General features: G+C 35.5%; 2 protein-coding genes across 4 annotated transcripts in view; both read right to left on the bottom strand.

Moving 5' to 3' along the window:
- Positions 1 to 10,972, bottom strand: part of LOC131159996 (ferrochelatase-2, chloroplastic) — a 41,337-nt gene extending 30,365 nt beyond the window's left edge. Inside the window, exons 1-3 of one of the 3 annotated variants that reach the window (XM_058115262.1) lie at positions 10,473 to 10,972; positions 9,746 to 10,073; positions 2,064 to 2,207 (exon numbers count right to left, since the gene is read on the bottom strand). In XM_058115262.1, coding sequence (XP_057971245.1) covers positions 2,064 to 2,207; positions 9,746 to 10,073; positions 10,473 to 10,570 — 570 coding nt within the window. In that variant the 5' untranslated portion in view covers positions 10,571 to 10,972. The remainder of the gene's footprint in view (positions 1 to 2,063; positions 2,208 to 9,745; positions 10,074 to 10,472) is intronic. The other 2 variants (XM_058115265.1, XM_058115264.1) reach the window with 2 other exon arrangements.
- An 11,575-nt stretch (positions 10,973 to 22,547) lies between these two features.
- LOC131160204 (transcription factor MYB8-like) lies at positions 22,548 to 24,336 on the bottom strand. The gene is made up of 3 exons (XM_058115608.1): positions 24,021 to 24,336; positions 23,794 to 23,923; positions 22,548 to 23,383 (listed from the first exon to the last, which is right to left on the bottom strand). Exons 1-3 carry the CDS (start codon positions 24,151 to 24,153, stop codon positions 22,690 to 22,692), a joined length of 957 nt encoding a protein of 318 aa, XP_057971591.1. The 5' UTR covers positions 24,154 to 24,336; the 3' UTR covers positions 22,548 to 22,689.
- Positions 24,337 to 27,051: the final 2,715 nt, after the last annotated feature.

Here is a 27,051-nt window from a genome sequence, read left to right as displayed (position 1 = left end):
TAAATTATTTTATCCATTATTAAGACCAGATGAAATTATGACTGCTGTGAATAACTAGAAAAGGGTACGGTATATGTGTTTCTTTTGAAATTTCTGGAAAAAAAAAAAAAAAAGGATTCTAGTTCCCCATCATTCTTGCTCAATAAATTTTGTATGGTTTCTAGGCACTATTCAAGCTTTGTTATTACAAAAACAAGAGAAGAAATGCTCTGATTTAAGTATGTTGTCTAATTTGAAATAAAGGATTACTTTGACTAACTAGAAGGGAAAAAAAAATGTCTTTGGCATTGTTATTCAGAATCTGTGCTTCTATGTATTAAGCCTTGATATAAATTGTTGACCCACAACCTAACAGCTTAAGCTTTTAGGTAAAGTGGTTATCAACATGGGTGGGATACCAATGCTTGCTTGAGATGTTCTTTGGGGAGTCCATGGAAGTCTATTTCCCAGATTTACTCTATTTTTACCCCACACACTAAATTTGTAGTGAGGAGGGGATCACGGATTTGTTTTTGCAAAGACACATGGCTTGAGAATGATTCTTTCTCCATTTGTTTTCTGCATCTTTTTAAATTGTGCTCTAAGCCAAACAAAGTTATTACTTTGTGGATAATGGGAGGGGCTTTCCAGTCTCTTGGAATCTTCATTTCAGGAGACCTTTGAATGACAGGGAGATGATGGAGTTGTCTTCTTTGTTGTCCATATTGAACAATTGCAAATTATCCACGGTTAGGGATGTTCATTCTTGGTGTCTGGATCATTCGGGGGTGTTTTCTTGTAAATCATTCTTTGAATTTTTGACCTATTCAAATTATCCCTCTCCTCTTAATTCAGTCATTTGGAAGGTAAAAGTTCCCCCGAAAATTAAAGTGTTTACTTGGTTGGTTGTGCTTAACAAAATTAATACCAATAACTTGCTGCAGATTAGGAGACCTTTGAAGACTCTAAATTGTTCAGAGTTTTGGAAGAGAGTTGGGTCTGCCCTTATTCAGTAGAAGATTTGTTAATTACTTCTTTTTCAGGCTTTGGACGAAGGAAGGAAAGGGCAGCTCTATGTAAATGTAGTAAGTATGCAGTTTTATGGGGTCTTTCATTGGAACGCAATGCGCAGATTTTTTCTGGGAAGAAGTTGAATTTGTATTTGGTGTGGGAAAAGATTCAGTTATTGGTTTGGAATTTTTGGAGAAGCTAGCTTTCAGGATTTAAATAGGGATTATAGGAATTGGTTGGTTTAATTTCCGTTTTTCAATGTTCTATTTTTTCTCTGGTTAGTTCCAAATTTTTTTTTGGAGATACCTTTTCTCCCCCTTGTAAATTCTCTTCCTGTTAATGAATTTCTTCTGCTATCAAAAACAAACATGGTATCAAAGCCATGGTTGCCAGGAGGTCCTGGATTCTGGTCTTCTTGCCCTCGTTTATTGTTTAGTTGATAAAAGTTATCTTAATCCCTGTGATGGGTATTGCTTATCATTTGTATCTCTCCATGTGCAATCAGGCTGCACTTGTGGGGGAGTGTAAGGCTTGATATACATTGTTGGCCGACAATCGAAAAGCTTAAACTTGTACATGTAAAGTGGTTGCTAATACTGTTTCTTAAGCAGTTTTGATACTATAAAGTGCATAACATTTGAATTTTTGAACTATGAACTTCCACTTCTTTTTCAAGTTTTGTTAAACTAATTGAAGTTACATCTGAGCTAAGACTTTTCTTTTTTCCCTTTTCAAATTTGGTTCGTTAATACTCAAGAAAACTAATATCACTGTAACAAAAGGATATTTACACATTAAAAATTGATCTGGCACTCGAAAAAATAGTATAGATTCATGTTAATAAAGTCATGCCTCTGCATATGACCTTCCTCCTCTTTTTCAACATTGGTAAACTAATTGAAGTTACATCTCAGCTATGACCTTTCTCTTTTCCCTTTCAAATTTGGTTAGTAAACACTCAAATTAGCTGAAATAACTGAATTTTGTTGGATATTCATGCATCAACAAAAGTTGATCAAACAATGTGCTCAAGCTATCAAAAATAGTACACATTCATGCTAAGAAAGTCATGCCTGTGCATCAGTCATCCGGCGAAGAGGAGAACCACCACCAATCGAGGCATACCCTTCTTTACTCTTAGGTGCCCTAAGAACAGATATAAATTGTGCCAAAGGCTTCTGAAGAAAACGGAACAATCTTGGTAATCGAATAATATCCTGTAGCATTGAATAGAGTTAGATGTCAAGTATTGTCAACCATATTTCCAAAAGGTCAATTCACAAATAAAATTCACATATAGGTCCATATCAAAGGATTTGTAAAATATTTACAATTGTAGAAGCTGCACTAAGAGATGCACGCATACACATACAAATAGATATATAGATAAATATTGGTATCATTTTTTTATTATTGGAATAAAGTTTATGCATGTTCCCTTTTCTGAATGCTAGAATTACAAAGCTAAGGTATTCTCGACATTGTGAGGCATTAGGGTATCTAAAGATTTAGAAACAGAATACTGGAGGCTTAAACTGCAGATCTTCAAAGGAAACAACCATCAGAGTTTAATAATACACAAATCATACATTCTCAAAAGATATAACCCTAAATGTATTACAGAGCAAATTTACAAAATAATGTCAATGTGTCCAACCCATATAATTGGGATTAACTTCAGCATTGAATAGCCAAAAGAATTTGAAAAGCCATCAGTTTTTATTGTAAGATTAGACTTGATTCAAGGACGCTAAGACTGAAAAGGAGAGAGCACGGAAAATCACGGCAGGTTGAACGCTTGGACTGATCATCTTCAATATGAGCAAGATGAATTTGATGCAAGCAGTTACCTGCAACTTCAGAAAATAATTTCACCACTCTGAGTTTGGATTGTGAATTAATTCATGAATTTAAGAAAAAGTAAGTTCAATGACCAAAATATATATATTAATAATACACACACACATTTCTTTATCGAAAAAGAATATATTTTATTAAAAATAAGACGTGTGTGTGTGTGTGTGTGTGTGTATATGTGTGTGCGTGTGTGTGTGTGTGTGTGAGGGAAGGTGTCACAAGCCAAGCTTGTTCAAGGCATTAAGCTTGCTCGTGACTGCTTTTTGTGTACATGGGATGCGTAATCATTATGTAAATATTAGTATAGGCCTTAATTCATTGAGTGTGTCAGTGCCTTTGCGTAAACTGGGAGTAACTCCTTGGTCAGTTTTATTTCCTAGTGCCAGAGCTAGAATAGCATAGAAAGCTCTTTAGGGGAGGATGAGTGTTCATCAATCATTGTAAAACTCACTAGCATTTGTCTAAGTGTTTAGCCTACTTGTCTCCCTTGCTAAACACACGTTGTCTATGGAGGTGTTAAAAATGAATTATCTTGTTTTACTGTTCACCATGTGACTTTTGTCTACTTGCTTACTTGTTTATTGCTTCCACTTACTTGGCTTTTGATAGCTGTAAATGTGTTCTTGAGGTAAACAAAAATGAACTTTTAGCTTACTAGTTAAGCACAAGTGCTTTACCTAGTGTTGCATGGCCCTTCACAAGGTGTGAAATGTTTGTCCAATGTCCACTAACAATTGGTATTAGGACCACCCTAAAGGTACTATAATGTGGGTTGAATCCTACGCAAAGGTGTGGACCATTCTTACGAGTGCGCCAGAGATCAAATGGGAGAGCATGTCACGGTCCCATATTGGATGTGTACAGGGAGATCTTGGGCTTATAAGTTTAGTTGAGACTCTAACCATGAGAGGTGCCTTGGGACAAAACCATGAGGCCAAAGGGCTAAAATGGACAATACCTCACCAAAGTTGAGGTGAGATCATTACATTCAAGTACACTTGAGAATCTCTGAGTTCTGTCACCATTATTTGGTGAAGATATATGCTCTTGGACCCTTTCCTCTATAGGCTGTCCACTATGTGAGGTAACAGCAGCTGCTAGCTTATTACAAGCTGATGCAGGACAGATGTTATATATATATATATATATATATATATATAGAGAGAGAGAGAGAGAGAGAATTGACTCAATTGAGAGAACTAGAAGAAGAAGAAGAAGAGAAGCAGCAGCAGAGAGAAGAACAGAACAAAACAGAGGTGAGAGACAGAATCAGAAGATAGAAGAGAAGGAAGAAGGAGAAGAGAGGAGGAGGAGGAGGAAGAAGAACAGCAGAGCCTGCGTGAGAGAGAAAGCAAAACCGAGAGGGAAACTGCAATCTGATTCAAACAATAACTGTACAATAATTTACACGTCCAGCACTTATATCCACTACTAACTAGAACATGTATTTACATAAAGGCCCCAATAAAACAAGAAATTACAAAATAAATCCAAAGTACTTAAATACACAAAATAAACCTAAATTGACTAAACTTCTAAAATGGCAAGACTTTCCCAAACTAAAATATAAAAACCTAGATACAATACGAACATCTAAAATCTTCCATTGTTGGTTCTCCATCAAACTCCCCTTGTTAGAGAAACTCAACCTCAAGTTTTGTAATGGCATAGTAGCTTTAGCTCCATGTGTGGGAACAAAGCCAAACATGCAGGCAAATCAAGAGGAGGCACAATCTGCATTGCATCGTTAATCACCATTAAAAATACGTAGTAGATTGCCCAACCGCAAGTAGCATAGAAGGCAGCAATGCTGTCTGATAAAATAACGAGTCCTCCAAACAAGAAATCAATTTAACATCCAAATCTGTTGGCAGCTCAAGCAAATATGCATTCGGTCCATACTCTATGATGATAGACAAAATTTCAGTAGATTTGGTTAAGGAAAAAGTAGAGGGAGAAGATGAATGGGATGGAGAAGATGAATGGGATGGAGGTGCAAGTTTACAGGATTGAGGAGAAATAATCTGAAGAGGATTTTTAAACAATAGGTTCCATGACTGAAGAATTTTCAACAAACTCTACAGCCGCCAATTGGTCCTCGCTTTTTGGGTCAGAAATGGAAAGTTGAGGCTGAAGAGCAAGGTCATTGACAGGCACATCTGTCCTACTAGTTGGCAACTCATCTTTCTGTTCTTTGCAAGTTTCAACAACCAAGTGTGATGAAAAATCAAGGTCCATTTCTGGCCTAGAGGCCCCAACAGTGCTTAGGGTCACTAAAGACGAGTCTACGACCTCATTTTGAGAAGATTCATGACTCACATCAACTAAAGAATCAAAAAATTGTACAGTAGTTACATGCACATCATTTATGTAGTCATGATATTCTATAATGCAACAATTTGGATGGGCACTTTTGATATCCTCAAACAAGTTGAGTTTTCTCTTGAACATCTTTGGTGGGCCTAGGACTACCTTTTGACCATTGAGAAAATTCATGAGTCACATCCACTGAAGAATCAAAAAATTGTGCACTAGTAATATGCAAATCATTTATGTAGTCATGATACTCAATTACATAAGAATTTGCATTGGAACTTTTGATATTTGATTGATATCCTCAACAATTTGAGTTTTCTCTAGAACATCTTGTGAGGATCTAGGAATACTACATGACCATGGAGAAATAGATCTAGAATGATGAAATTCTTCAAAATAGGAAGTGGTGTTATAGGTTGGTGGCTGGAGAAATCTCTCAGCTTCCAAAGCCATGTGGTAGTAGGATCTTTTTGAATTTGCATAATCATAAACCTTTTGATTTCATCCCTCAACCCTTTCTTGAACAAAATTACCATCTAGATTCCTTACTAAGAGCACACCAATAAATGAGGTCTCTAAATTTAAGGCAAAAGTCAGCGACACTAGAAGAAAGTTGTCTAAGACTATAAGACTACACAGTTGGTCCAGTGATTGTTGAGAACTGCCAACTATGTAGGAACCACATATCAGAATTTACTCCTTTTTTTTTTCAACCGGAGAGTAAATACGGACCGAAGCAAACTCGAACAAGCACCAAATAGATAAGCAACATTACATCAATTTCTATGGAGTCCAAGTAGTGTAAGTCCATATACTATTACCAAAATCTTCTTGCTCTGACTTTGAAGTTTCAAGATTTCAAATATTTCACTTCAATTTCTCACAGATGCTTCAAGAACTATGATAGCACACTGATTTTACCATCCAAAAATATGTACTAAGCAATCCAAGATTAATTTCTTTAAATCAACATCAAATTCTCACGAAGGAAAACCAATTTGTTGCAGTAAAATCTCATAACACAGTAACTAGGCCTCAAGTTGGATGTTGGCAGACCTTCAAAACTCTGAAATTTACTCAGCAGCCCAAGATTAGGGTGTATTCCACCTTAGGAATGCAAACCAATCTTGATACTCCAATATTCACTCAGAATGCTTCAAATATCAGGTAAAATCCAAATTCTTGAAGCTGGAAGCAAATCTGAGCAAAACAGGGAAAGTCCGGCAACTTCCCCACATGTGTGGCCGGCATGTGTGGCACGTGAGCCGCCTTCAAGGCTCCTCTGGTGCTGAGCTTCTGGGAGGAACCAGATCAGAGGGTGGGGATTCCAGTGAGGGTGGCTGTGCAGGAAGAAAACTGCAGGAAATGGGGGATTTAGAGGGGAATCGGTTGGAAAGTTTTCAGGTGGAGCGTGCGGCCACTTCCTTTTCAGATGGAGATAATATTGTAGGGGAAGGGGTTTCGGGGGTGTCTGATTTTGGTGGTAAGGGAGGTGTGGTTTGGTTGGTGGAAATTAGGGTTTCGAAACCCAGTGACACCACTGCAATTTCCTGGAAAAGTTTCCGGCTGATGAATGCTTCTGTTTTCTGGGATTTTCCTGTGACTTGTGACTTGCTATTGCTGCAAGGGAGCCTGTTAGAGAATGCAGTCGTATGGTGGATGTGGTTTGAGTTTTTGGATGAACCTTAATGGACGTTGTTGTAGGGGTTCCAAATCTGATGGAAGAACAGCAACAGGGAAGTCTAGAACTGAACCAAATTAGGCTCTGATACCAATTCGATGCAGGACAGATGTTAGAATATATATATATCTATATATATATATATATATATATATGAATTGAGAGAATTAGAAGAAGAAGAAGAAGAAGAGAAGCAGCAGTAGAGGGAAGAACAGAACAGAACAGAGCAGAGGTGAGAGACAGAATCAGAAGAGAGAAGAGAAGGAGGAAGGAGAAGGGAGGAGGAAGAAGAAGAAGAACAGCAGCGCCTGCGGGAGAGAGCGAGAAAGAGAGAGAGACAGAGACAGAGAGACAGAGAGGGAAACTGCAATCTTATTCAAACAACAACTGTACAATAACTTACATAAAGGACCCAATACTAACTAGAACACATATTTACATTAAGGCCTCAATAAAACAAGAAATTACAAAATAAATATGAAGTACTTAAATACACAAAATAAACCTAAATTGACTAAACTTCTAAAATAGCAAGACTTTCCCAAACTAAAATATAAAAACCTAGATACAATATGAACATCTAAAACCCTCCATTGCTGTTCTCCATCACAAGCTCAAAAGGACTCTTGTTAATTGTTGAGTTCTACCCAGAATAGATCAAGTCACGATAAGGTCAAGATAGAAGTACTTGTCAAATATGAAGGGCAGTCCCAAATGTATAAAGGAGAAAAAATCTTCTCAATGGTCCCAAAAGTATTTCCAAACTCCTACACCAGAAGATTCTCTAACTTCCATAGAAATGAACCATTATGGTGAAAACCATCTTTTGAAACTGTGATCTTTCTCCAAAAATGATCTTGTTCTTTTATGAATATCCAAAATCATTTCCCAAGGAAATTAAGTCTACAACACTTAAGCTTACCAATACCATCGCACATCAACCAAAGAGACTCCTTTGACAAAATCCTTGGCGGAAATCGAAATGCCAAAGTGAAGCCAAAAACATTAATCCAAAAGCTACCAAACACACCATGTGACCCTTAAAGATTCAAGCTCGAACCAAATACACCACACTAAAGTAAATATAGCACACCTTCAAAGAATCTTCTCTTCTTTACCATTTATAGTTATTTTGAAGAAAGAAGCCTTTTGATGAACAAAAACTCCAAACACAATGCTCTAAATGTGATAACCACACAACTTAATTCAGATTAAATTTAATTACATCGCATGATTTGTGTGCGGTTAGCAGTGTTTCTTTCGGTCTTGATTAATCAACATGGCTCAAACTATTTATAAGAGATCCTTTTCACATGAAATTACACATATACCCCTAAAATTACAGTACATTATAAGCCAACCTCTAGAATACACAAATATTACAAACAAGCCCCCAAATGTATATAATACTATACTAATTAAACTAAACACATAATAAACTACAAACTAAGCCTAACAACCCTCGATCCAATTCTTCTTAAGCATTCTCCAATAAGGATCTTCCCAAGGTCTTGCTTCTTGTCCTACTTCACGAAGGCTAAACTGTGTTTTTTATTTTTTCACTCTACCTTCAACGCCCTCCTTGGAAAATGGCTTGGGGCATGAAGGACCATTTTTGGAGAAAATCATTGCTTCAAATATGGTCTTCAAAATAAGGCATAATAGCTCTCATTGTACTTAGTTTTAGTGTTAATTCAAAATGGCAAAAAAGCATAAATACAGATGACCCCACCTAGTGGGGCCATTGCATTTTTTTCTTTTCTTTGGGACTATCAATTGTCATTGTTGTTATATTTCTAATGCAATTGAATTGTTCATAATTTGGGGATACATGAATAATTTATATTACAGTTAGCTACTAAGCTTGTGGTTTCACAACCCCCCCCCCCCCCCATTTTTTTTTTTAACATTTCAAGTTCGTAGGGAACAAAAGGTATACTTGCTGTGTGGAGGATAAGACTACTGGTTGTTGTTGTTGTTGTTGTTGTTGTTGTCGTTGTCGTTGCTGTGTTTCTAATGCAATCAAAATCCTTCATAATTTGGGAATACATGAATAATTTATATTAAAGTTAACTACTGAGCTTGTAGTTTCTCACCCCCTCCTTTTAACATTTCAAGTTCATAGGGAGCAAAAGGTATACTTGTTGAATGACTTGAAGGCTAGCTATCTCCATCTAAATTTACTACAACTAGATGGGCTTGACGATAGATTGATTTAGTTTTGTCATGTTTTAGATAAACTAATTAATTATTATATATAAAAGCATAACAAAGGTCTCTCTATAGCCTCCAAAACCACAATCTTAATTTTTGGTGATTTTAAATTAAAAATAAAATTAAAAGAACAGTGGCATATTCAGCCCAGCGCTCCAAATTACATGTTGAATAATTAAAACATAACAGTACAATATATAGATATTCTTTAACTCTGGAGACAATGTTAAAGCTTAGTACTTTGACATAGGAGGACTCGTGTTCAAATTCTTAACAAGAGAGGGAGAAGAGGTATGGGATGAGAGATGGTCTACCTATAGTTGTGCAGCCTGGCCAAATGTGGGCCTCCAATTGAATAAAAAAAAAAAATTTAGAAAATATGTTTGAAATAGTAATGCATTGTTAGGAATAAGGTGATTCTACTACATCATAATCAATCCATGCTCATATATCTGCAACCAAAATATGCATAGAAAAAAGAGAGAAATTATAAAGCAAGTAGTAACCAGAACGTAGCATAAGAATAGGTCCTCAATAGTTAACCCATTGAGTAAAGAAGTGGATGGAATCCATAAAACATAATGACAGTAATTAAAGAATATTTAATTAGCATCTGATACAAAATCTTAGTCCAAGACATGCATGTGTGCATGAGAGAGGGAGAGAGGGAAGGAGAGAGCGAGCTACCGGGTCAGCAAAAAGGTTAAACAGAAAAGGTTGCACGTCTTCAAGAGTCTCTGGGCCCCCAAGGTTCAGCAACAAGACGCCTATATTTTCACCAGGAGAAAGAGGCGCAGCAGATATATCTTGAGTTTTAGAAGTTGCTAACGCTTCTAACGGCAACGAGTACTTGTTAACAGCTTGCTTTAGAAACCAAGCCTGTGCTTCAGAGCGTCCCAAGGAATGTCTGGAAGCTACGGAATTTTTTGAGAGACTAAAATCAACAAAAGCCTCCAATTTGATCCCAAAGCAATGACTTATCCTTTGAGAGGCACACAATGCCAATGGCAAAAGCCTACGACAGCAAAGAACGTCAAACACGTAAAGGAATCACAACCCCGCATCAACTCAGGCAGTCATAATTCATGCGTCATGGAAATTCAGCTAACTGTATCGGCATTACATCACGGCACTAAAACAGAACCGCGATTATTTAATTCAAACAGTAAGCGATATAGCATGGGTGCGTGCATGGCATAATTTAACACATAACAAATGCACGCCAGAATCATACTAAGAATGATAAAAAATAAAAAATGAAAAAGGTGCTTTCGGATTGTAGAAAGAGATGCGAGCTGGTAAGAGAGAGTATGAATTTTGGCAAACTCATTGGACAATTTAAATTAGAAAGAAAAATTCTAGCGAATTAACAGTAAAACATATTCAAAGGAATCTTTCGCGGTTTTTGACTTACCGTGGGAACTCGCGAGCTCGGGAGGCGGAGGAGAAGCACGGAGGAGGAAATGCAGACGAAGATGGGGTTTGAATCCGAGCGTTCAGAGGGTGATTCATACTGAATCACAGCATTCAAAAAGGACGCTTTCTTCTTCGCTTGAAGCCCTAATAACGGGAAAAATGATTAACTGAAAACAGAAAAGGCGGCGGCGGCGGCGGCGGTCGTGGTTGCGGCGTTGACGGTGGCTGCGGTGGAGGAGGCCGATGGAAATTGGGGACAATGGGATTGTGACGAGTCGTGAGAAGTGAAGAGAGTGAAGAGAGTCAAGGGACCAACCCCCTTGGACGCTTTTATCTTTTGCCCCTATCCATCAATCCACAGCTCCCGGCCATGGTTTTTAGTGTTTACTAAAATTTTAAAGAGAAGATTTATGTATTTATGTATTGGATAGCTGCTTCCCTGTGGAGAAAAAATACATGGTACTAGTTTTGAGAGAGCAAACACCAAAAAGGAAAAAAGCTTTTCTCTTGTTTGTTTGTTTGTTTTGAAAGAAAATTTTGAAAGAATTTATTTTCCTATGTTTAATTCAATTAGTAAAAGAAAACTGTACAAAAAGTGGTCTCAACTCTAATCCAATGAAAAAAATGGGATCCCTTCTTATTGGCTCATTGATTCTAATCTAATTCATGATCTATTAGAAGTAGAGGGCGCTCTCGTGGGATCCTCACGGAGAGAACAAGATTACAGTTGATAATGATTGAGAACTTTAGATAAGATTTTAAAAATTTTACGAAATTTCTTTAAATGTTAGCGAAAAAAATGTGCGGCTTCTCTTGAAATTTTAAAAATTTTATAAATATTCTTTAGGGTTCATTTGAATTAAGAGTTTTCTTTGAGGAAAAAGAAAGGAAAATAATGAGAAAACTCATTTTTCCTAATATTTTCTTTCTTTATTGAATATTATAAATAAATAAAAAAGCTTATTTTAATATGATTAAAAATTAAGAAAAATTAAATATTAATAATGTGTAAAATTAAAATTTTTCTTATAAATTCGGTATATTTTTATTTTCTTTTTTCACTTTCCTTGATAATTAAATATGAAAATGTGGTTTTTTTTTTATATATTTTCGTTTTCTTTCCCTAATATTTTATGAGTTCTAAACGGACCTTAATATTTGATTTTTGGACACTTACATGTCTACTTAAACTCATTTTTTATCTGATGTAAAAAGAGGTATACTTCTCCTTAGTAAAGTTTAGAAAAGGTCTGTTAAAATTTTGAAAGTCTCATAAGATTGTTTTTCAATAAATATTTTTCCATATCCTTATCATTTGTTATGATTGTGGCATTTTGTGAATACCAATTTTTATGCAACCTTGTTATGTTATTTAGTTATATGTCGCTCGTAACTTATTATTTTTATTACTACAACTCCTATTCCTTAAAAAGGGTCTAAGTTATCTAAGAAATGGTCATTATTGAAGTCACACAAGATTGTGTTACAGGCATCCTAAGCTCCATTAGAGTTATTATTATTAGTTCTACGATTTGATTAACCTAACTTTAATGATACCAAACTATTATGGATTAATGACTTTGTGTTTAAGTTGTTTTTTCTACAAAATTAAACCATTTAAGTTGAAGAATTGAGAGGAGTCTTGAAGAGTTAAGTTCCTTTTTATATGTGCTTTTATTCTCTCAATTGTATTATACTTTAGCTTGTAAATAAGACATAACATAAATGAACTAAGACAAGAGAACTAGAATCAAAAGAAGACTAAACCGACCTTGGAGCCAATGACGGTTAACCAACCTAGGCAAAAGTTAAAAGGCGATTGACTTTAAAAACTCTTGAACCACAAATTTGATTATTTTTTAAAAAAAAATTGTTTGAGCATCAAATTGTATATCATTTTTTGTGAGGAAATTTGCTATTGTAAGCTCTCTTGTATTGATTTCTTGGGCTTTGAAAAACAATGATTGTTGTGGTTACCTTGTCTTGATAGAAAACAAAGGTCGTAAATTGTTTCCTCCGTCTCCATTAAGTAAGGGGAATTAGTGGCACCTCAAGGTGACTTACGTGGAGAGAGTGGACCTAACCTGATTGCCAAACTACTATAAAATGAGTTTGCAATTTCTCTTCCCTTCTCTCTTTAAATTGCTTTGATTTTGTATGATTGTCTTGAGTTATTTAACTTGTTTTAAATTTTATATCAAACTTCTAATTTTCATTAAATCCAATTCACCTCCTCCTGAGCTGCCACTTGAGCCAACAATTACTTCTAATTAATATGTCATGTGAAACATCATTATCTTGTAGCAATGAATTCTATAAACGACATCTTCACCAAGCACCAATTCTATTGGTTGCCAACTCCTTTTATTGGTTTTGCTCTTTGACAAGGTTATTCCTCTTAAGCGCCCAAATTACATGTAATTAAGGTCTCATAAAGGACATCTTTTGTTTTTTCTTTTTTAAATCGTTGCCTCATAACACAATTAAAAGTCATTGATTAATCCCCACAATATTTTCTTCAAAAAAAAAAAATGAGGGCGACACCTCCTAAATTTTATTAGAAAACCCCTCACTTATGGCGGAGGAATACTATTAGGCCTGGCAAAACGGGTCATGACCCCTCGGGTCACCCGGATCCGCCCGTTTAAAACGGGTTTGGATTTGAAGAAATTAACCCGTTTAATATTTGGGTGGGTCACGGGTTAACCCGTTTATAAACGGGTTCTCCGGGTTTGGGCGGGTCACCCAGCGGGTGACCCGTTATTTTGAATCCTTAATAGCTTTTTTTATTTCCAATTTTCCAGCGCCAGCTTGCCTTCACGCTTCACCCTTCGCCTTCAGCCTTCAGAGACTCACTGTCACTCACACTCACGCTGCAGCCTGCAGTCCTGACTTCACGCACACGGCATATGCCTTCGGCCGCCCTTCAGGCTTCAGTGCTTCACGCTTCAGGCTTCACTGCTTCAGCATTTCACTTCTCAGTACTTAGTAGACAGTAGGCCTGCAAGACTCAAGAGTCTCAACTCTCAATCAACACGAAAAAACCGTAAGCGCTCTAAGTCTCTAACCCACGCCAGTGACGCCACGGCTCTCGAGTCTCCACTTTAGTCTCTCAAGCTCTCACCCTCTCGGCCTCTCCTAACTCTCCTCTCCTCTCCTCTCCTCTGGATCTGGTGCGCTGCAACGTGCCGGACGGCCCCGACCTGTCCTCTCCTGAGTCTCCTCTCCTCTCCTCTGGTGTGCTGCTACTTGCCGGACCTGCCGGTGTTGTGAGTTGCTCGAGTCGTCGCCTCCAGGCTCCACGGACCAATGACCACAGCAACTGTCAGTTACTAACTTACTGCATCAGCTTCAGCTCCAGAGGTGAGTTGCAGAGGTAACTTACTGTCAAGATTTTTTTATTTTGTAGGCTCTCTGTATGACTGTATCTGCTACAGTGTTACTGCCTTAGTGCCTTACTGTTACTAATTTACTGGCTTGTTTGGTTCATGGATGATGCCAATGCCACCATGGATTTGTGATGAATAAGATTTGTGATGAATAAATAGTATATAAATAAATAGTAGATAAATAAAATAAATTAAGAAAACAAGAAGGATCCTACTATGTTCACAAGTTAAGTAGAATGAAAATCAAGTAATAACAAAAGAAATTTTTATAATAATGTTTTTTGTGTTTCCCTACAGAAAATAAAAAAATAATTTGTTGTCACACACACATACACCCAATAACAGATTTGTGTTTATTGTTTAAATATTTCATTATTTTGTTTATTTTATAATTTTTCGGAGTCTTAACTATTTTTCTTTGTTAGGGAATTAGTCTGGTGCGAAAGCCCAAGACACCCAGCATATCCAAAAAATTATTCTTTGTTAGGGATAATACAAATTGCAAATAATGGATACCATAAACTTGGATTTTGATGATGAGTGTAATATTACTCCATCTTCAGATAAATCTGAAAAGAACAGTTCTTCTATCAATGATGGCACTAACAAAAAGAGACAACGTAGAAAGACATCAGCTGCTTGGGATGAATTCTATTTGTTACCTATAGATGTTGATGGAAAACAGAAGGCAAAATGTAAAAAATGTGGGGCTGAATATGTTGCTAATGCTTCAACTCATGGGACGGCAAATTTGAGACGCCACATTAATAATTGTCCATTACGTGATAACTATGATGTGAAGCAGATGCACATGGATTACGGAACCAAACTTCATGCGAAAAAAATTGAGCAAGATGTTTATCGTGAGAAGATGGCAATTGCTGTAATAAAACATTGTTATCCTTTTTCATGGGTTGAGCATGAAGGAAATCGAGATGTGCATAAATATCTTAATCCTGATGTTAAACCAATTGCTAGGAACACTGCTAAAGCTGATGTATTGAAAATACATAAAAGGGAGAAGGAGAAACTTAAACTTACACTACAGAGTGCTTTTGGTAGAGTGTGTTTGACTTCTGATTGTTGGTCTTCTCCTACAACTGAAGGATATTTATGCATTACAGTTCATTTTGTGGATGAAAATTGGGTATTGCATAGTAAGATTATTAACTTTTCTCACATGCCACCCCCACATTCAGGAGTTGTTTTGTCAGAAAAAACATTTAGTGTATTGAAGGAATGGGGTATTGATAGCAAGATATTTTCCATCACGTTGGATAATGCAACTGCTAATGATAGTATGCAAGATATTCTTTCAAGTCAATTGTCTTTGCAAGCACCTTTAGTAAGTGGCGGTGAATATTTTCATGTAAGGTGTTGTGCTCATATTTTGAATCTTATTGTTCAAGAAGGCTTAAAAGTGATTGAACGTGTTGTGTATAACATTAGAGAAAGTGTCAAGTACATTAAGGGTTCAGAAGGAAGAAAACTTAAGTTTGAAGAGTGCATTAAACGAGTTGGTATACTTGCTTCAATCAGTTTGCGCTTGGATGTACCAACTAGGTGGAATTCAACTTTCATGATGATAGAAAGTGCACTCATATATCGACGGGCTTTAATTCATTATGCTTTACTTGATGCAAATTATAAGTATTGTCCGTCAAATGAAGAGTGGAATAGAGCTGAGGTCATTTGCAATTTCTTGAAGCCATTTTACGACATGACAAAACTCTTCTCGGGTTCGGATTATCCTACATCTAATTTGTATTTTTCAAATATATGGAAAATTCAATTGCATTTACTTGAAACAATGGAAAATCCGGACTGCATTGTTAATGGTATGGCTGCAAAAATGAAAGAGAAGTTCGATAAATATTGGAAGTGTTATAGTGTTGTTTTGGCATTTGCAATTGTTCTTGATCCTCGTTACAAGCTTCAATTTGTCGAGTTTTGTTACTCAAAGATTGATTCATCCACTTCTCCGCAAAAGCTAAATCTCCTTCGTCAAAAGTTGTACTCTCTATTCCAAGATTATGCAAACAAATCAAAATCTTCTTTGGAATCTACTACTTCATCTACTGGGGGTACTGGTGGTAGTGACAATCTCATTAGAGATGAGCTTTCGGTAACTTCATTTATATTTTCTAATTTGTCATTTCTTACTTTATATATTATTTTTAGCTGTTATATTTATATTGTTTGTTTTTCTATTCTAATATATGACAAGAATTTGAATTTTATGAAAGTCAATATTGTGCTACTACAGAAAAATCTCAATTAGATTTATATTTGGAAGAGCCTAGGCTAAATCGTGTGGAACATGCTGAAATGGATATATTGCGGTATTGGAAAGATAATCGATTTCGATATCCTGATTTATCTCTTATGGCGCGTGATGTACTTACTATTCCTATCACAAGCGTTGCATCAGAATCTGCATTCAGCATTGGAGCTCAGGTTCTTAACAAATATCGAAGATCACTTTTGCCAGAAAATGCAGGAGCATTGATAACAACTCGAAATTGGTTGTTTGGTTACGCAAGTATGCATTTTTTTTTTTTGAGTTTTTCCAATATTATTTCAATAATTTCAATACTTACATTTTATTTACTTTCATATCCTTTGTCAATTGTTATTGTTTCTTATGTATTATCTATTTATCTTGTCATTGCAGTGGATCCAAGTGAAGAAAGAGAAGAAGCTGAACAATTAGAAGACAAATTTGAAAATCTTTTGATTAATGATTTGGGAGAAGCTTCGACAAACAATCATGGCTAATTAAGTTTTTTTATTATCTTTTGAAAATTGTAATCTTGTGAATTTTTATGGAACTCATTTAAATTTGGTTTTGTTTCTAAATATTTAACTGTTATATTTTTTAAGATTATGTTTTGATTGTGGGACTTGAATATTTGATTCATGTGTTATGCATAATGCATGAATTAAAAAAATATGAATGATGAATGAACTTATTAAATATTTTACATTTAGCTCTATATGTAAATATTACGGGACTCATTTAAATTTAGATTTATATATAAATATTTTATGCATGTATTATGCATATTTAATATTTTTAGAGGTGTGCGTGTTTTTTTTAATTTTACATTTTTAAAAAAATTGTATTCATTAAAGGGATGTATTGTTTTTTACATTTTATGTTCTTTTCATTTAGAAATTAATAAATAAAATGCAGTTTAAAAAAAAAATGTCATTTTATATGAAAATTTTAAAATAAAAAATATATATATTTTTAAACGGGTGACCCGTTACCCGCCCGTTCATTAAATGGGCGGGTTAGGGTTGACATGTGTGTGATCCATTTAACATTGACCCGTTTATGACCCGCCCGTTTATGACCCGGCCCGTTAGTGACCCGCCCAAACCCGGCCCGCCCGCCCGTTTTGCCAGGCCTAAATACTATGGTTCCAATCTTGAGACTATGGGACAATAAAAACAAACACCAAGACCCTAAAACAACCTTAACCAATATAATCAAAACCAAAAAACCAATGACCAGCAACGAATCAAAAACTTAAAAACTAAACAATATTTTCTTTTGCACTTCTTAAATAGGCAACTAAACTTTGCTCAAAACATTTGAGAAAAAGGTCACATCTATTTTACTTTGTAAAATGGTTATTTTCCTATGTTGATGGAAGGTGGTTTAAAAAAAAAGCCAAAAGAAAAAAACACATGCAAAGAGAGAAATTTTGTGTAAAACTGTTGACCTTATAGGTCACACCCGATTTTGATAATGACAAATACTTGTTGTATTTAATGGATGTTTAAGGATTTGTGCAGGTATACAATTGGTAACTCAAAATGATGGCACAAGAAGTAGAAGTTGGAGGCCCTGAAGACCTTATTTATGTTGTATTTAAATTCGTTATTCATTATGGGTCTGTAATAGTAAATAGGTTATGGGCTGTAATAATTATATGCATCACATGCATGGTATGATAGGTAAGTTCAAATGAAAAATACCTAAAATGACCTTAAGATACTCATACATGCACACACACACACACACACACAAACACACACACACACACACACACACACATATATATATATATATATATATATATATATGGTTTTGTGGAAAAGGTGATCACATAATTAAATTGAATCAAAATGCACTTAAAATGTGATTCACTTCTAAAAATGAGTAGCACTAGGGCTATCCCAAGTATATGAGTTACGTCGTGTAATAATTGGCTCAAATAGGTCAGATCGTCTCCACGGGGAATGCAAATTAATTCTAAACTAGCGCGAAATAGACAAAGAAAATAAGAAAACAAATTTTATTGAACATGGTTCAGATTCGAAATCTTAGGATTTTTTGAAAGTTTGTGGCAAAATTAAAACATATTAAAATCTAAAACAAGAACATAACGTAAACTACTAAGCTAACCTAGTACAATCCATTCAACTATCCAAATAAACAATAACAAAATCAAACAAGCAAAATGACCAACTCCTTAGACATATCTCATAAAGGCATTCAACAATTAAATGAACCTAAACGAGGGCCTAAACAAAAATGAATTAAACTTAAACAAAAGTCTAATAAAGATAAACTATACCTAAAAGACACGAAAATGAATTCAACCTAAATAAAATCTTAAGCAAAAATGAACCACACTTAAACAAAATCTAACACTCACTCAAGTACTTAAACAGATTAAATTCACATAAACTAAGCTTAAACAAAACAAAATTAACCCAACAATGTTAAGTTCCATTAAATACTAAAATGACATTGAAGTCTAAGCAACTAAATAATTAGCGTAACAAGAGAACTAGAGATGAAATGAAACAATAAAATAACTCAACTTAACAATGAAACCAAGATAAAAAATAAACTCAGCTGAATTTTTAAACTAAATTTAATAATAAGTTAACTCAAGATGAAATTGAAGTAAATTAATAAACAACAATTTCCAACAAAGTAATTTAAAATGACATTAAACCAAAATACTACAACTAGATGATAACAAGAAATTTAAAATAACATCAAAATAACATAATACAAGTAAATAAATATAAGGACAAGAGAGAGAATGAAAGAGGGAGAAAGAAAAGAGTTGGAATGGAGATGGAAGACCGTGAGGAGCTTCAGCACAGAAGCTATGCTGCTGCGTTTCTTCTTTGCTGTGACATGCAGAAAAGAGAGTCCTTTCAAAAACCCTAGCCTCTATCCTCCTCCTTTTTTCCCTATTCTCCCTTTCTTTTGGCTTTTTCCCTTTTTTGTTCTGCCACATTGCCAGCCTTTACACCCATTCACGTGCCCACAGCCAGCACCTCCTTTCCAGCATGCCAGCCAACAAAAACTCACACACATACACGTGTAAACTTTTATTTATTTATTTCATTTTAAGTTTTTGTCCCCCAACCAACAAGTCTAATTTCGATCATACTAAAGCTTGTATCTCTCAAAACTAAAAACACAAAAGTTATAGATCTTTTTCTCAACTTTTCCCAAAATTTTGAATCATCTCGATCAGAGCTCGGACGAGAAAGTTACGCCTAAACTACGGAATACCATCGGTTTTTAGCTTCTAATAATCGCCCTATGATAAAAAAATACCAAAAATTCATAATTTACTTAATAAGACCCAAATTTTATAAACATGACACAATGTTAATTTATTGAGATTAATTAGGTATTTAATTAAAAATATAATTCGTGATGCATGAATTAAAACACCTAATTATGCAATTTAAGCATGTAATCAAAATGCATGTTCAGTCGACCGTATTGCACAAGTACAAATATGTCGGTCGACCAAACTGGTGACCAAGTCAACACTTTGACCACTTCCCGATCAATCGAGCCATGCCTAGTTCATTCTACCTGGTCAACCGAACTCTCTCTGAGTCAACCATTTGACCATACGGTCGATCGAGCCAAAATCATAAGTCAAAAACCTGGTCAACCACCCACACGTGGGAGAATCCAACGTTCCGATCAACCGAATTACTTAGTTCAAAACCTCCCAGTTGACCTAACCACGCAGAAAAGAAAAATCGCCTTTGGGACACTATGTCCGATCGATTGAACTTTTAGTTCAAAACTTGCCCGGTCGACCCAACTTACACAACTCAGTCAACCGAACCTTATCTTCGGTCGACCGGTGCTCTCAGGTTGCCCTAATATTTTTACCACGGTTAAAATAATAAAATAGGGTTAATTTGGTTGAAATGTTTTAAAATAAATATAATAATTCCCTATATGTCCTGGACGACTTTAATCAAGGGGATATCTATATATACTCTCTCATTTGGAATAATTAGCAATCAAATTAGCAAACTTGATTAGTAAAAATTCTCTGAATTCCAAAATCTTTCTTACTCACTTCTAAGCTTCCTACACTCATACTTACCTTGCCATATTGCCAAAAATTTGTTTGTAAGTGTGAATTAAGTGTTCTTGTCCTATAGGTTTGCTTTCTCAAATTTGTGATTGATTGATATTATTTTGTTTGAGAGCAAGACTTCAGGTTTTCTTAGGAGATTTTGTTAATAAGTCTTTCCTAAGAAGACTTCACTTGAACTTCTGAGTATTGCACTATCATTGCAATATCTTAAGAAGTTCTCATTCGATTTTGGTTGCTAGAAATATTTTCAAATATCTCGTGTGTTTCATTTTGTGAAAAATTCTTGGAGAGATATTTGTTTATGCTCTAAAGATCTTTGTTGCAATATTCCTTGAGTAATATTATTTTTGAACACAGAGATCAAATCCTTTTCCAAACAAAATCTATACATCTCTTGAGGCTTATATATTGAGAAAAATCATTTGTTGAGATATCTAAAGTGTGGCAAGTATCTTTGTTTGAGCATTGTGATTGAATTTGTGTGATACAAAGATCATATTATTTGCACTCTCACGCACTGATTGCATCGCCTGCATAAATATTTGAGAGTAGAAATCTTAGACCACATTGAGCTTACTTCATTATATCATTTGGTGGTGTATGTGATTGCTTAGATTGGGTACATATTTGCTTTGCATGAAAGCATAATCACTGTACCATTTTATTGTGAATATACTGTTGTATTTCCAAGCGTGCCCTGAGGGAGCGGTAATTCAGTCTGGTAAGGATTGAGTGTAAAGATTGAGGTCAGCCCTGTACTAATTGACTTGGTTTGTTTAGGTGCTGCTCCACCTGTTTAAGTGAGCATTATAGTGGTAATCCTTATGCTTGTTAGTCAAGGCGAGGACATAGGCAATTTGTTGAACCTCGATAACACTTCTGCGTGTCACTTCTCTTTACTGCTTTCTGGTGCATGCATAGTTAATTAAGTTGCGTTTATTTAATTTGTAAAACATATTATACTTGATTTACTTTACTTGCACTAGATTGACCATAGGATTGTGAAGATATTGCTGTTAGGATACTGAACTAGGGGATTAATTTTAAAACTACCAATTCACCCCCCTCTTGGGATCACGGCAAAGTTAACAAAAACACATTTTAATTTGTTTTAGAAATATAATATCAATTTAAAAGTCTAAGTTAAATTATCCTCTTAGAAAGACCATTAGGCCCATTTGCATGGTCCTAAGTCAACACGAACCAAACTTTGTTTTACTCAAACTTGTTTGTTAAATTTTTAACCAAACTCGAGCTTAAGCCAAGCTCAGGCCGAGCTTTAACATACTAGTTCAAGTTTGTTTATTATATAAATAAACGAACTCACAAGCTCATATCGAGTCAAACTATCAAAATTCTCACTAATAGCTTGATTTTTAATTTTTTTAATTTTTTAGAACCTTTCATTTTGAAAGATAAGAGGTTTTGTTAGGCAAAAAGATGAAAGAGGCTCTTACTAATCCCGCTTTAAAGTTTATTCGCACCACCAAACCTACTGGCCTTGAGTATCAGCCTTAGCACTAAATTAAGGTTATGGAATTTAAGCCAAATAATCATATTTAAAAATAATCTTTATTTTTACGTTCACTATAGTCTATCAAGCTAATTCAAGCTTATTAAATTAGTCCATAAATGATTCTAATTTAAGTCTATTAAATGAGTCCAAACCAAGCCTATAATTGAACTGCATACAAGCTAAAACGAATTGAGCCCGTTCATGTTCAGACTCGACTCATTTATTAAATAAAGCCTAAATTTGGGTTTGAAAATCGTTCATTTACATAATGAATGAGCTTAGACAAGCTCTCATTAAGCCGATCTTTCGAGCAGATTTGGTTTGCTTGCAGCCCTACTCCAAAATGAAGGGTTTGTAATTAAATAGTAAAAGCATTTATATTAAAATATTAAAATAAAAAAATAGAAAAATAAAATATGTTGTCAAACCAACAAATCAAATATCACCAATTAGTTATTCTTTTTCTTTTTACTAACTTGGGTTGAATTTCAAATGTGCTCGATCCTAACATCTCATTATATATTCGAATCAATTAAAGTTTTCTCATCAATAAATTATATAATAATTCTTGTAATTACACATCACTTTCTATTTATGTTTCTGTGTGTGATGAATAAAAAGCCCTTTTTTCCATATTTTACAATTTTTTTCTTTCTATAAATTTCTCTTTTCCGGTATGATGGTTGAACAGATGAACAAAGAAAAGCAAAAGAGATAGAAAGCGATAGAAGTAATAGGATCATCATAATTGGAGTTGAATTCTTCAACCCCATTACGCGAACAAATTAAATGAAGATAATTTTACATAAAGATTGCACAAGAATTATCGAACATCTTGAAGAACAAATTAAATGAAGATATGTTACACAAAAATTACAAGGGAGCTAGGGAAGATCTTAGCTGGGTGAATGTGATATTGCCTACAAGTTAATCCATTGGTCTATAAATTCTATGGAGATCACCAGCAGCAATCATATTACTCATGGATTTGCAGTACTCACAGGGTTGATTCCTACTCTGATCATGAAACCCGACATGGCAGCACACACACACCATTACAGCTCCAGGTCGAGTAACAATTTTGGGAGATGCAGCCAGGTTAAGCTCATCTACTTGGGGTTTGATTAACAATCTTGTTCTTGAATTTGAGTCTTGGAAAGGAGATTTTGAAGATATTATGTTAATAGAATTGGTACTATTAGGAAGAGCTATGGAGAGTTCGAGGTTGAGTTGTTCCGGGAACCCTTCCTCGGTTGTTGTGCCGCTGGCGTTGTTGCTGTTGCTGCTGCTGCTACTACTGCTTTTGGAGTCTTCTTCTTCGGCCATTTTAGTGTTAATGTCGATGAAGTCCGTTCTCAGGTTACTTTTGGCAAATGGCGCTTTGCGATTCATGAAATCGAAATGGAAAGGCGATGTCGATGTACTTTTGATGTCGAGTTCGCCATGAGAATTCGTGTTGCTCTTGCTGTTGTTGTTGCTATTGGGAAGCGTGACATTGAGGGATCGATGAGTGTGAGGATCGATTCCGCGACTGAGAAGCTTTCTTTTGATGTGAGTGTTCCAATAATTCTTTATCTCGTTATCCGTTCTTCCGGGTAATCGGCCCGCAATCAGAGACCACCTGAATAATTAATTAACCAAAAAATCAAATTAGAATTTTTTTTTTGGAATTTCATGTTAGACCACCGCTCTCAACTATCAATTTCTTCCATATTTTTAAAAATTTATAGATGTAAAATTCCTCAGACATCAAATATCACCTTCTTCTAACAATATTGGTGAATCAAAGGTCAAAGACAGTTCAAGATCCTAATTGATCCATTCAAGAACTTCTGCAAATAGTTAGAACTATCAAACTTGAAGGCGGATCAATCTAACAATAATCCTTAGATTTTTTGTTTTGTTTTGAGGAATTCACAAAAAGAAAAGGAGTAATTGCTTGTTGAGATTCGAAATTGAGCAGGTGGATGTCAGAAAAAAATAAATAAAAAGAACTGTGGGAGGGAATGTGGGGGAGAAGGGTGGCAGTACTTGTTTCCGAGCAAGCTGTGAAGGTTGATGATGAGTTCATCTTCTTGAGGGGTGAAGTTTCCCCTCTTGAGGTCAGGGCGCAGGTAGTTGATCCACCGGAGTCTGCAACTCTTTCCGCATCGGAGCAAACCTAGACACGCACATACATATGTTCAATTGCTCGAATTCCATATATGAATTTCTCGTTCTCTGGAAATTGAATGAATTGACGGGGAGAGGGGAATTACCGGCGGCTTTGGGGAGAGAGCGCCAGCAGCCTTCGCCGTGAGATCTGATGTAGGAGATGAGGCGGTGGTCTTCCTCCTTGGTCCAAGCTCCTTTGTTGGTGTGCTCCTTCTCGCAGCAGGGAGATCTCCCCATGATTGCATTCGCCGAGAGAAGTGGGGAATTGAGAAATGGGAATGGAAGGGAAGGGAAGAAGGAAGCTATATAGGGAGGAGGGGGTGAGGAATGGGGATGGAGGCGAATTGCAGGGTGGAGGGGACAGAGTTGACCGAGTTGGTGAGGGAAAGACGAGTGGTTGCAATTAAGTTAGCGCGCTGCACTTTTGGATTTTGATTTTGGATTGGGTAGGTAGCTCTACTTTCCATGTTGCTCTCTCTCTCTCTCTCTCTCTCTCTCTCTCTCTCATATTTGCATTTTACTACCTACACTTGTGCTATTTATTAGTCAGTCCATGCACTTGATTTTTTCATAATTCTAGTATGTTTTGACATTAAACTTCAATCATCTAAATGTTTTGCAATTTACTAAATTTTAGACTAATACATAACTTTAGTTATTACTTTATGAAACGAATTATTGTAGTTAGAAAATTATTATTAGAAATGATAGTTTTAAAATAAATAAATAAATAAATAAGGAGGACGACACCTCAATTTAGTAGAGGAATACCGTGATTACAAGACAAGCATTGAGAGATTACAGATAAAAAAATTAAAGGTCTTCTAAAAACGACACCAATAACCAACCAAAATACGATTACAAATTCAAACAAAGTTAAATAAGAAACAAATCTAAACAAGCCTATCAAAAACAAAAATAATAAAATCAAATCAAATCAAATCAAATCAAAAAATTCAAAAATCTAAACCTACCAAACAAAAATCGAGAGGTTGAACTAACGACGAAAGGAAGTGAGACCCAACCTATCCATTCAAAGGATACTTTTCAGAGAATGTGGTAAAAGATGATGTTTTTCATAGATGACATTGTTTCCCATTTCTCATTCTTTAACGAGAAAATTAGCCACACTATTGTCTTTCCTATATTGATGGATCACCATGAAGTTCACTCATTCTCGCTCTGCCACGAGGTCCTCCCAAAAATCTCAAAGATACCACAAGGTACATCTACTTTTACGAAACGAATCAACAACAATTCGCGAGTCACTTTCAATAATTACATTAAAATAATGAAGTCGTTTGCATAAATGAATTCTTTCTAGAATTGCTTTTAATTTCACACTATATTTCATACCATTGTCAAAATAGCTTGAAAAAGTCGCTTTCACTATGTCATGGCAGTCCCAAATAATTCCTCCACCTCCTGAAGTACCCGGATTGCTCCTACAGCTCCCATCACAATTAAGTTTTATCCATCCTACTTGGGGTTTAACCCACGAAATAATTTTTCCAGGTCTGCTGCTAACTCCCTAATGCTGAATTTGAAACTCTTTCAAAATCGTAATGTCCGATATCTTCAATTTTTGAAAAGAATTAGAGCTCTCGGCTAAAGAACTAACCTAGTATCCAACACTTCTCTACGTCTGATCCGAACTTTGATAAACTCCTTCCATTTTTGCTTTACATCTTCGATTCCAGAGGCACCGCGTAATCAAACATGAAATCAGATCTATTAAAATACCTTTCATAGATGATTTTTTAGCATTGTGGAACCAATTTGTAATTCTGTTTTTCTAGGAAAGGAACCGTTGGAAAGGAATCCCCAACACCATACTAGCCCGACACCAAACCTCTGAAGCCACCTTGCCTAAAGAAAGAACGTGATCAGTGTTTTCCTGACTTCTCTGCACGTAGCAATTAAAGCCCAAGCCATCGATATTCCTTTCGTTTGAATTCTATCATCTATTGCCAAGCATCTAAACCAGACTTTCCATAAACACAATGAGATTCTTCTAGGAAATAAAGAATGTCAAAACCAGTCATTCCACTCAAAATTATCACTTATGCTCCTCACTGCCTCCCATGTCGTTTTTGTAGAGAACTTGTCATCAAGGGCAGGCTTCCAGATGAATATATCCTGACCACTTTTATCAGCTGGCACATTATGCAAAATTTTCATTGTTCTATCGACCCTAACCAATTCGATTAATGTCCTAACGAGACTTTCAGTAAATCAGGTAAGTGGAATAAATTATAACAGTATTTTTAGAATTACCTTTTGAATTAATATGTGAAAACGAACATATTATATTTTGCCTGAAAATTATTATGATATAAATATCAGATAAATTGTGTGGCATTTGAGTAATATTAATTTGCGATGCTTTGGAGTCTGAAATTAATATATTATGAATATTAGATGAAAATGGCACGTGCAGGTGTTGAAAAATGTGAAATATAACGATGAGTATTTTCTGAGAAAATATTGAAATGAGAATGATTGATGTGATTAGTGGAAAATAATGAAATGTGGTATTTATATGTGAGTGGAAATTATTTGCATGAGAATTGAGTTTGTACAAATTACTAGTAAGAGTATTTTGAGAAAATGTGAAGATACGTGAAATATGACATATATTATTACGAGATGATGAAATGTGCGCAGAAAATAATGAGAATATTTATGTTGAATTGAATTATGATATACTGAAATATGATTGATGAAATGTCAATACCGCATAATGATTGGGTGTATGTGGTAGTGAACCCTGATGGATGGTTATGATATTGAGTACGGTACCGTTGCTAGTGGTGTTAGTGCAATCACATGGACCCTTGGAGGGTGTGGTGTGATAGTCGATTGTGCCATTTTGTAGGGTTGTTGGGCCCCCTAAGTCCGGATCAGGGTTATAGGCCGGCCAGTCGTACTACATACGCGATATGTAATATGATACTTTGATCTAACCGGGTCGGCCAACTGTGGTTAGATCCATCCTTCGAGCCGCACAACCTTGACCATGGGGGGAAGCATGGCGCGAATAAAAAGATCCTCAGGGTGGCCATGAGTTATAGACGTGATGTTGGTATTTGATACCAAGGATACTCATGAGCCAGAAAGTAAAATGAAAATGGA

This window comes from Malania oleifera, chromosome 7, assembly GCF_029873635.1.
Source record: "Malania oleifera isolate guangnan ecotype guangnan chromosome 7, ASM2987363v1, whole genome shotgun sequence".
Classification (NCBI taxonomy): Eukaryota; Viridiplantae; Streptophyta; class Magnoliopsida; order Santalales; family Ximeniaceae; genus Malania; species Malania oleifera.
Note: the sequence above shows the minus strand (reverse complement) of the source record. Positions and strands in the feature narration are given on the sequence as shown.